The sequence below is a fragment of the Pagrus major genome, chromosome 21, assembly GCF_040436345.1.
Source record: "Pagrus major chromosome 21, Pma_NU_1.0".
Lineage (NCBI taxonomy): Eukaryota > Metazoa > Chordata > Actinopteri > Spariformes > Sparidae > Pagrus > Pagrus major.
The window spans coordinates 30,818,858-30,831,357 of record NC_133235.1 but is presented as its reverse complement, the minus strand read 5'-3'; the positions used below and the strand labels follow the sequence as shown (position 1 = coordinate 30,831,357).

The window sequence follows — 12,500 nt, the reverse complement described above, 5'->3', positions numbered from 1 at the left end:
CAGGAAGAGATGATGACTGAGCCTGACTTTATATCATCAGGAGGAGATGATGACTGAGCCTGACTTTATATCATCAGGAGGAGATGATGGCTGAGCCTGACTTTATATCATCAGGAGGAGATGATGACTGAGCCTGACTTTATATCATCAGGAGGAGATGATGGCTGAGCCTGACTTTATATCATCAGGAGGAGATGATGGCTGAGCCTGACTTTATATCATCAGGAGGAGATGATGGCTGAGCCTGACTTTATATCATCAGGAGGAGATGATGACTGAGCCTGACTTTATATCATCAGGAGGAGATGATGGCTGAGCCTGACTTTATATCATCAGGAGGAGATGATGACTGAGCCTGACTTTATATCATCAGGAGGAGATGATGACTGAGCCTGACTTTATATCATCAGGAAAAGATGATGACTGAGCCTGACTTTATATCATCAGGAGGAGATGATGGCTGAGCCTGACTTTATATCATCAGGAGGAGATGATGGCTGAGCCTGACTTTATATCATCAGGAGGAGATGATGGCTGAGCCTGACTTTATATCATCAGGAGGAGATGATGGCTGAGCCTGACTTTATATCATCAGGAGGAGATGATGGCTGAGCCTGACTTTATATCATCAGGAGGAGATGATGATTAAATGTGAAATCCTGACGTACACACTTAATAATTATTATTATAACAATAACTTCATAAAGAATCATTAAACGTCAGTCGTCACAGAAATAGTTTGCTATGAAGTGAAGAAAGCTTCAGAGGAAACAGGATTAGTATTTGTCTTTTTATTTGAGCACAATAATCAATGAAGCCTCTGACTATCAGATCGTTCTTCATGTATTCGTCGTCCACAGCGACTTTTAAACATCACAACGCTGTGAATGAATGTGAGGAGGAGGACAGGAGCACAGAGGAGGTCAGAGGTGTTAATTAATGGCCAAGGTACCTGCTGAGACACAGGTGACAGCTGGGCACAGAGGAGGAGGAGGAGGAGGAGGAGGGAGGGAGGACAGCCAAGGACACAAAGTTAGAGGAGGAAACAGAAACAGAAACAGAGGTAGGAGGAGAGGAGAGGAGAGGAGAGGAGAGGAGAGGAGAGGAGAGGAGAGGAGAGGAGAGGAGAGGAGAGAGGAGAGGAGAGGAGAGGATGAGAGAGGAGGATGAGAGAGGAGAGGAGAGGAGAGGAGAGGAGAGGAGAGGAGAGGAGAGGAGAGGAGAGGAGAGGAGAGGAGAGGAGAGGAGACGAGAGGAGAGACGAGAGGAGGAGACAGGGGGAGACAGAGGGGAGACAGAGGGGGGTGAGGAGGTGATAATTAGCGAGAGTCTACCTGCTGTGTTGGAGGTGAGGGGTCGGGTGGGGGGGGGCGTCGCTCCGGCTCTCTGACAGGAAGTCATCGATGGACGGACTCAGCAGGGGACGACTCTCCTGCTGCTCTCGGACCAGCTGGAGACAGACAGCAGCAGAGACACGGAGCAGAGAGCAGCACTCAGTTAATCATCAACACTTGATTCACTCCAACACATCAGCAACCATGAAGACGTCAGCAGGTTAACACTGGTACCAAACGGGTCGGGTCACCTTCACGTTATATGAATATCAGCTGACTGGAGGTGGAGTTATTACAGACAACACGGCTGCCAAACGGCCGACCTCAGCTCGAGTCACACCACTGGAGACATTTTCAGACGGTTTTGTGGAGACGATCTCGACTGTTTCTCACAGGAAGTCAGATCATCTCTATCTGTGATCGTGGAGACCAGAACCGTGTTTTACTGGTGTGTTCAGACCAAACGTGAGGTGATTACTCACAAAGTCAATGAACAGAAGCAAATTCTTGTTTACGTCTACTGAGTTGAAAATATTGAACTCAAGTGAGGATTTGTGGTGATGCTGTGTCTGAAAGTATCAGCGTTGACGCTCACGCTGACGTCATGACGTTAACGTCGCTGATGTCCAGACATTCATGAACAACAATGGAGGATAATAATCAGTAATCTTGCCGCCTGCAGACACAGAGCTGTACAATGACACATCTACTGTCCTGAGACAGGACAGAATAGGAGCTGCTGTGGAGGAAAGTGAGTGAGGAAGTCTGACTACCTGGTAAGTCATGGAAATATGTCTCAGCACAGCTCTGATCGATCTGAACTCCATTCAGAGAACAAACATTTTAAAGTAGTTCACTTGTCATCAGGCTGACAGACCTGACGCAGCATCAGTTCGGGCTTTTTACAAGACGACGTTACGATGTTGTTATTTCAGCTTCTGATCCATTTAATGCGTCGGATCACAGAGAAATCTCTTTGTTCTGGTTCAGACTGATGTGATGAGACAGATTCATTCAGTCTGCATCTACTTGCTGCTCACAGTTACTATTTATTGATTTTAACACACCAATTAAAAAGCTGCCTCAGTGGAGACAGATGGACAGACTGCAGCTGGGACCTGGACACCAGCTGGGTGCTGCGAGAGTAACGCGGAAAAAAATGAAGAATCCCACGATCAAACTTGTGTGAGTAACACGAGGTGAATATTCTCTTCACGTTTGGTCTGAACCATTGGGAGACATATTACACTTTTTAGTTGTTTTCCTGTCCTTCAGTGTTGAAGGTCAAAGGTCAAAGCCTAACACACTGCTCCTGAACGCCTCGTCAGTAGTCCCGCCTTTAATTCTGTGCCTTTGTGACATCACACCATGTCAGACATTGGCATTATTAATTCGTAGCAGCTAGTTTCTCACGTAAGAATTAATTTAGCCTCCTGCTCTGTTGTTGTTAGCAATTCTGGCGCAGGCATGCGTGAGCCGACCAATCAGAGCAGACTGGGTGTTCTCTGCAGCAGTCGACAGGATGACAAACCGGACGTGTTGAGCATTAAAGCATAAACCTGCTCTAGTAGTGACACAAAATAAAATGACAAAAATAAGCAGAATGTCAAAACACAAACACAAACAGCGATGTGAACAGAGAGAAACAGATTATCAGACTACCAGCAACATTTATTCTGACAAGATACAACTTCAATAAACATGTTTAATAGTGACTGAATGTGATAACTGGTCCGAGTACGATGAGATGTTTTTAGATGAGTCTGACACGCTGAGATCCTCTGAAGGTTCAGCTTTTTTGAAAGAAGGCTGTCTGTGTGAAACCAGCTGAGGACTCATAAACATTTAAATCTGATTTCAGCCTCACAATCTCTTTAAATGTTTAATTCATGTGAGCCGCTGCTGACGGGTCAGAAACAAGAACTGAAGGAGTTCAAACTGAATCAGGCTGAGCTGCGTCCAAACGTCTCCGCAGTCCTCCACAGACAGAAAACATGTCTGACGCTTCATCTGTATGTTACCAGTGTTACACTCAACATGTCATTCTGCAGTAAACACGACACCATCCACGTACAGACTGGGTCAATATAACCCTCCCTGTCACTGTGATACTCTGCTGAGACCAGGCTGCATCTTTCCCAGAAAAATGAAGGTCGTATTACAGAACAGAGGAAGTGCGTCCAACCACAACAGGAAGAGGCATCATCTTCCCCGGTCACTATCTGCAGGTAACAGTGGAACAAGAATAACTGTCCACAGAAAAACAAGCTGATGGAGGCGTGAAGAAGGAGAGGGAGGGTGATAGAAAGATGGAGAGTCTGTTCCCCCGTTGATATGTGTCTCCTCTCACCGCCGAGACCAGAGACGCTTCAAAACCTGCTACTTATTAAAGACAACCAGCTGTTTACTCACAGGTTTCTACATCACACTGTCGTTTTTTAGCTTTGGACAGCAGCTGGGCTGCTGGCTGTGGCCGGGCTGCTGGCTGTGGCCGGGCTGCTGGCTGTGGCCGAGCTGCTGGCTGTGGCCGGGCTGCTGGCTGTGGCCAGGCTGCTGGCTGTGGCCAGGCTGCTGGCTGTAACCGGGCTGCTGGCTGTGGCCGGGCTGCCGGCTGTGGCCGGGCTGCTGGCTGTGGCCAGGCTGCTGGCTGTGGCCGGGCTGCTAACAGCATCAGAGTTGATTATTACTGTCGTTAAACTGGTCGTCTCTGACTGGGGCTTCAGTCTTTGTCAGGTCAGCTGAGAGAAGCTGTAGTCTCACTGATGTTATATCCTGTCTAGCAGCATGTCGTCAGCAGAACCCTCGCTGAGGCTCATGGGTAATGTAGTGCTTTGCTGGCAAATAAAGCAGTTTGACGCCTACAGCTTCACCTGAGGGACAGAGTAACGACGGGTTTCTACGTCACAGGATTGTACTCGTCTGTGACGTCACACACGTGACACGGTTTTGTTCCGTCCTCCACGCAGCTTCACACCGGGAGCGTTTATCTTCTCATTTTCCTTTGAGTGTTGTGTCTCGACCACGGGTGAGGAGGCAGCGTAGGTTAATGTTTTTTTTGTTTTTTCTCGTCTTTTTATGATCCTCAGTCTTCTCAAGGTGTTGATCGTATCAGCTGACTGTCACATTATTTCTGTGGCTGTATGAAGAGTTTTTAATCATCTGATCTGACGACTCTTTCACCCAATAGAAGTCCCTACCACTTCCCTATCATGTCCAGGAGAACAGGTTGCTAATGTTAGCATATAAAGCACTGCTAGTGTCCAGGTAATGGAGTGTGTTGTTTTTATTTGATGACCTGATTGACTGTGTGAAGTTGTAAATGTCTGTCTGTCATCAGATGAACTACATTCTGATAAATCCAGGGTTCGACTACTGATGACGTTTGTATTCAGAGGAGATCTGAACCACTAACAACCCGTCAGACTGGATCTGTGACTGAGGCTTTACATACTGCAGCCTTTCAGCCATCGTCAGTTTTAAATGCCGACATGTTGAATTCAGGTAAAAAGCTGCAGGTGAGAACAAACATCATGAACGTCTTCTGGGACAGACGGTCGGCTCTGAGGGCCACGTTTCATTCACAGGACTCAGACTCAGACTCAGTCTCAGACTCAGACTCAGACTCAGTCTCAGACTCAGTCTCAGACTCAGACTCAGTCTCAGACTCAGACTCAGACTCAGTCTCAGACTCAGACTCAGTCTCAGACTCAGTCTCAGACTCAGACTCAGTCTCAGACTCAGTCTCAGACTCAGTCTCAGACTCAGACTCAGTCTCAGACTCAGTCTCAGTCTCAGACTCAGACTCAGTCTCAGACTCAGTCTCAGACTCAGTCTCAGACTCAGTCTCAGTCTCAGACTCAGACTCAGACTCAGACTCAGACTCAGACATGAAGCCATCTGAATATTTATTTCCCAACATGACTACAAACTGCTGCCAGCTCTTCTGGGAGACTGAAAGGCATTCTGGGAAATGTAGGACAAAGTATTTAATTCACCGGTTCAATCTGAGGTCTGATATGACCTGATCAGATCTGTGTGTGTGTGTGTGTGTGTGTGTGTCTGCCTTCCTAATCCTAATCCACACAGCCGTGTTCGTCCACATGTCAACTGGAATATGCTTGTATTTAATCCTGTGAAAGAGCACGACGGCTCCGCTGTCCAGTAAAGAACATCCACACTGATCAAATCTCACTTCACGCTTCAGCAAACATCCAGAAAACAAACTGATTTCATCTGCGAGGAAGTCGGAGTCACATAAACAGACGGGTTCAGAATACGGAGACACATTTAACTCAAACACAAACAGGAAAACAAGACGAGACCTTCATCACACCTTCAGTTAAAACTCAGATCACAGGTCATCATTATTCCACCGGTGTCATCAATATACACTGTTTACACCCTGATCACGGATCAATATCTGTTTATTGACCATATCAGAACTGTGACATCACATTTCACACCTGACATCAGTCGTAGTTCATCACTGAGTATAAACTGCTTCACACACAGTCAGGAGACAGACAGACGGACTCTGACTGTACCGACTGTGACCCGGGAGCTCCACTGGTTTCATGTACGTTGCAGAACGGCTCCGCTACAGATTTGCTCCGTCGTCCATCAACCGCCACCAGCTGCGTTTTGAGTCCAGCACGGTGCAGAACTGCCGGACCGCTGGAGTTGCGAGGCCGAGGAGTTCCCGCCATCATTACAGAATCGACCGCAGTTATACGTGTGTGTTATAAACACAACAACAAGAAGTGTTCCTGCCCGGAGGATTAGAAGAAGAGCTTGGATTTGTCTGTTTTTTTAGATTGTTGTGCTGCGTCAACACGGAGTGTCTTATTATGAAAATGAACAGGATGTTATGTTGTTGTCTCGCTGTGTGACTTCCTGTCTGCTCTGCGCTGAATTCAGATGAACTGATGCTCCTGCAGAAATAGAAGCCTTGTGTATCTGCTCCAGAAGAGTCCGGACCGGAGCAGATACACAACGCAGAGCAGCCAGTGGAGGTTCACACATAGACAAGAGTGACACCTATCAGCTCTGCTGCCGTGGTGGATCAGAGACGGACCGAACACGGATCTGGTGGAATTTAGGGGTTAGCGACGAAGCTAACAAGCTAGCCCAAACAACTATTTATATCATAAACAAAGCAAATAACAAATAAATACGGCCCTCTATCCACACAGTGTTTTTATCTGAGCGCCGCCGCTCCGAGTTGAAGATCTCTCATCTTGTCAGAAAGGCTGTGGTGACGTCACCGTGGCTCTTCTTCTGTCTCGTGGCCTCAGCGATAATATTCACTGTATCTTTGTCTCCTATGGATGATGTCATCACCCACATCCTCCTCACTCTGATGTCATGATATCAAATAAAAAACAGATCGTAAACCTCAGAGGATCAGAGTCCATCATACAGCGGCAGCTGTCAATGTATTGTTGTCAGAGACGAGACGCACGTGCAGCGTTTTGTCTCTCAGAGCTCCTGAACGCAGCCAGAAGGTTACTGAAGACACTGTGGACACGAGGCCTCGAGATTTAAGTGAATATCATCATTAGTTACCAAATAATAATAATCATCGATAAGACTATTTCACTAATATTGTTATGATTAGTGATTATTTTGACATTTATAACAATATGACTCTCGATTAGGCTAAATGATAATTTTTGCATCATAATTTTCATTTTCACAACAAACTAGAATCAGCTCCTCGTGGTTGTACGGCAGGCGGCTGCTCCTGAGCTGTGGCCTTCGATAATAACCAGAAAAGATTTACAGGATATTATGACGTCACAGGGAAGTTGACCTCTAACCCTGTTAGACATTTATGTGTCAAGTTTTATTGGAATTATCGTATGAATTCTTGAGTAATGGCAAGAAATGTGTATTTTGTGAGGTCACAGTGACGTTTGAACACCAAAGTCTGATCAGCTCCTCCTTCAGTCATCGTGAACATTTGTGCAACATTTGAAGAAATTCCCTCGAGATGTTCTTGAGATATTTCAGGGAAATTATCTGATTATTGATCCATCTTCATGCATTCATTTCTTTGATCTATGTATAATTTAATTTTCCCTCAGTGAGACCACTCACTACCTCAAAAACCTAATGTATTTTTAATGATTCATTATTAAAATAAACCGATTCTTCCGTTATCTTTGCTCACAATCAGCCATCCTCACCAAACCTGGGCGAGGAGCCAAGATGGCGTCCATGTAACACGTCTGTGGGGATGTTTTCCAGAAATTAAACCTCAGATTATAGATTTAATGCTGCTACGACTTTAAATTTGTGTATTTCTAAGTGGCACAAACCTGCGTTTGATTAACAGGCTGTGTTTGATCGGACTAACAAAGTAGCCTAGCTTAGGGCGCAAACACGACACACACGTTTCACATTCGTTAAGTGTCACTGTTGATGGGTTTCAGTCTCGTGATATTGTTACAGGTTATTATATAATATCATGAAGTGTCAGATTATTTAATCTCTCCTGAAAGAATCGCACTGACTCAGAATCCAACATGAAGCTGCAGCTCTGAGGTTCAAGCAAACAAGCAAAAAGAAGAAATAATTTTTAAAAAAAAGAACAAAAAGGAAAAAACTCTAAAATAACAAACAAGCGTGGTCGTCATGCCAACCTTGGTTGTCACGGTGAGGAGGGGGTTTCCTTCTGAGGATGCCTTTTTACCAGGAAGCTCCTTCAGCACCATGGCAACGACCCTTTCCCCTTTCCCCTACAACAGGCAGATCGACAGGTTCATTCATTCAGTCACATCCTTTCAAAACAAGTGTTAGTCTGATTTACTGAGTGCTTTATCTTTTTATTTTGAAAGGCTTCATGAGGTCACTTCCTGTCAGATGACTGAGTCTCTGAGGAGGAAGCAGAAACAGTCCAGGCAGCATGTGGCTGCTGGACCGGACACAGCATGAACTACTAACATGATTTCAATGACATCGAAGAGCAAATGAATTATAAATTACTAAAGAAGGAAAAAGAAAACACATTGATGATCTCCTTTTTATTTGAGTGTGAATATTAAAACATCACGTTTCTCACTGAAGCCCCAAAACTGAGACTTCAAATGTTTCCTGACTTGATCAGTTTGATTTTAAATATCTGATATCTGGTGGATTCATCACACAACACAAAGTCAAGTTCAGACACGTATGCAGAAGACCTTAATAAAAGATGAGCCGGTGCAAACAGACGAGAATTCACTCGGTGACTTCTGATGTGAAGTCGAGTCCGATGAGGAGAAAATAAGTAGCTCCGGTGCTACAGCTTCATGAATCTGCTCCACAGATACAGAGAGAGGAAACAGACAGAGGTGGAGTTTGAGCTGAGCTCAGAGGTCAGAGGTCAGAGGTTGAACCTAATAGGGGCCCTATTTAAATTATTTATAGGGGGTGTCCAACCCCCTTTTGCTAGTTAAACGATGCATAATCTGGGAGAAAAGGTGCTGTATCAAGACTCTTCATTAGTCATGGGCGTGTTTATGGCGTAACATGAGTTAAACCAATCAGAGTGTCACCTTCCATAGAGCCAGGTGTGCCAGGACCTGGTGTATCGCAGGTGGCATTCAACTTCACTGATGGACAGGTGTGGTTCTCGGCAGGTGGACTCTGCCTCCATCGTAGTGGAGTAAAGCAGCTGTCCTCCTGATGAATCCTGAGCTCCATCAGAATTTAAAAACTAGAACTTTCATTCTGTGGCGCTGTTCACACACGGACGCAGGCTTTTCTTAAAACAAAGCCTTTTCTATGCGCTCTGGTCTTCTGTGCACATGTTTAGAGTTTTTAGATTTTTTTTTCTTAACCCTGGTTTCTGTCTCTGTGTGTAAATGTAAAACAGAGTGTTTGGGGGTAAAATGACTTCACATCTCAGTTCACACATTCCCATCATAGCTCTCTGTCAGGAGCACCTCCACCTGGTCGTCACCTTTAGCTTTCAGTTCCTCCGTAACACCGTGGCGGTGTGCAAGGTGTTAAATCGAAGTTCAGGAAGTATGTGTCAGATAATAAATGAATAATTAGCTACTGCTGTTCATGTTTTGAAGCCACTACAGCCAAAGGGGGAAACGTTCACTGGGCATGTTCAGAATGTCCTTCTGCTTTCTGACGTATCAGTGATGTAGATTTTATCACCTGCTGGCTCAGCACCTGTTTCAGTGTTTGTATTCGTTTTTGTGTTCTCATGTGTTCAGAGATATTTTGTAAAACAGGTTTTTTAAAACAGACAAGGGAATTATCAGTTATTAAAAAATATAATAAAAATATCTGTATTAATGTGTACAAGGCCTGTTTCCTCTGGAGAGTTTCCTCTGTCCTGTCAAGTTTATAACCACAGCTTTTAGTTTTACTGCTTGAATGTGCCATGACATCTGTTACAGTGGCATCACTGTACGAATGGAAACATTTCAAATGACAGCACCATCTTTTTGTTCAGTGCACCTGACCACACCTCGTGACTTTTACCCCTTGGCCCTGCACTGTACTGTACTGTACGCCACAAAAGTCCACACTTACAGAAAACTATTCGTTTTGATTGATGACTCTGTATCAATACTGTGAGCCGATCAATCAAACTACAGTTTGTGTTCTTCACTGCTCAGATCTGAACTTTGAGGTGTAGTTACTCACAAAACTTGCTACTGAAATGTTCAAAGGTAAATGTAAGTGTGGTTTTGGACGGAGACTGATGCACGATATGGATTTTTATCAGCCGATACCCGACTCTTCTCTGTTCTGGCACCTCGCTGGTGGAACGAACTCCCGACCAACGTCAGGACAGCAGAGTCACTCGCCATCTTTCACAAAAGACTCAAGACTCACTTGTTCAGACTTCACCTCGACCCCGCATAGCATGACTCCCTCCCCACCCCCCAAAAAAATTAAATAAATAAATAAAAGAAACATCATATGCACTTGTTCCTACCTTCAGCACTTACATCATAGCACTTATGAAAGGTATCCTTGATAAACGGCAGCTACTTTGCTCTGATGAGGGCCTGAATATTGTTTCTATCTTTTCTACTTTATCGACGGTGATCTGTTGTGGTTTCTTTCTTGTGACAAATGTACTTATTGTAAGTCGCTTTGGACAAAAGCGTCTGTTAAATGCCCTAAATGTAATGTTAATGTAAATAATAATTGGCCGATACCGATAAAATAACCGATAACAGAAACAATCGTTTTTATGCTGTTTTTATGCGCAGCTGAGTGTAAGACAGGCTCAGACAAAGATGGTTCACTTGATATTCCAGCTGTGATCAGACTTTTCCCCTCATGTTGTGTTCTTCTTGTAATAAAACGTCTACACCAGTGACGACGTGTTGCTCTGCACAGCTGCAGCAGTTTGATGTTATGAACGCGACTTGTTCTTCTTCTCTGTGTTTATTGGCTCCTCACAAAACAACTTTAAGGTGCATACCACCACCTACTGCGTGGACATGCTGCACTTGTTAAGTCAACAAAAGCAATTTAGCTTTGTGTCATCGGCTGATAAACGATTATGTAAATTTTCCATTATCAGGCCGATATATATCAAGCATCCCCAACTCATTCCTGATACATTACTTATTGTTACTTTTCTACTCATTAATAATTTAATCATTGATTTCCAGAGTTTTAAATCCTGATAAACATCCAAACACATCAAATCAAACTGGACCTGCATCGTTTCTCACCAGCGCCTTCAACACACACACACACACACACACACACACACGCCAGACACGCACACACACACACACACACACACACACGCACACACAGTATATTCTCTCTGACAGAGTGAGCATTTAGCAGCTGGAGACATTTAACCTTCATGATACTACCTCAGTACTGCACTGATACTTCAACATACAGTAATGATACTACCTCAGTACTGCACTGATACTTCAACATACAGTAATGATTCTACCTCAGTACTGCACTGATACAGTACTTTTGTCTCCAGGTCCAGGACATGCCTCATCCTAACGGGCTCAGAGACATGGATACAACCTAAATACAGGGACACTGCTGGGGCTGTGGGATCGAACGAGCTCGATACAACTTATGTGGAAAACGATGAGAAGCTTTGGACACATTTCAGCCAATCAGACAGCAGGAATCACAGCGTGTTGCCTCTCTGTCTGCCTGATTTTTGTGTCTGGTTGCTGATAAAAAAGTTTAAAGGGGACATATTATGCAAAACTCACTTTTTCCTTGCTTTAGTATGTATATTTGCGTATCCGGAGTGCCTCCCCACCCCTTAAGCGTGATTTTCGACAACTAAGTCAATTTTTTGTAAACTACCAGAGTCAGGGATTGAGTCTCCAAACGAGCCGTTTGGATTATACCCGGACTGTGACGTAACAGTCCGGGTGGTTTGAATACTCCGGCCCTCGCGCTGGGTATCTCCTCCCATACTGCCAGCTACCTGAACGAGGATCCGCCATTTTCTCGTTCTCGCTTCACTTGTACGCGACAGACTGACCGCTACCATGAACAAACGGATGCACGGATCCTCCTGTTTCGCTACATCGCCTCCCTACCAAAGAGGATGTCAGAGCGAAGTAGCTACATTTTATTCATCAGGGAAACGTCCCAGCTTCAGTGAGCAAAAGCGTTTTTGTATGTGTCAGTCACTTCACGTTGGACTACTTCAGCAACCAGGGTCAGTACAACGCTGGCAACGCCACAGATGATGGAACTGTAAGTAGTTATTTAACAGTATAGTTTGTGTTACTTTGGCCGTTTAGCACACGAGCTAACGCTAAACGTCGATGTAAATATGAGGCCGAACTAACGTTACATGTGAAGTTATCAACGTTGAACACGCAGAGGAGACGGGGTGAAATGTCTCAGTTGTTCGCAGATGGTGAGCTACGTTAATTCATTAGCATGTTGTGCTAAAGGACACTGTGTTAGATGCCCAGGAGTAACTTGGCAGTCGATCAACTTCCTGTGTGTTGGTATACATGTAATATGTGTGTAGCGTTAGCTGTAGCGTTAGCTGCTGGCATGAGACCAGACCTGAGAGCACCAACACGTTACCTGCAGTAAAGCGATCACTCCTTTGTCTTGGAGCCGGAGACAGGGGTTAGCTGCTACATGTCTGCTGTGCTACTATCAGTTATATGCAGGCATGGACACAGAAAAGTTGCATCGCAAATG

General features: G+C 44.8%; 1 protein-coding gene across 1 annotated transcript in view; it reads right to left on the bottom strand.

Annotated features, from left to right (window-relative positions):
• The window catches only part of pex5lb (peroxisomal biogenesis factor 5-like b), a 40,404-nt gene that overhangs the window by 15,834 nt on the left and 12,070 nt on the right, over positions 1–12,500 (bottom strand). Inside the window, 3 exon segments of the mRNA XM_073492132.1 lie at positions 1,335–1,368; positions 1,370–1,450; positions 7,979–8,074. Of these exon segments, the coding sequence (XP_073348233.1) occupies positions 1,335–1,368; positions 1,370–1,450; positions 7,979–8,074 (211 nt within the window).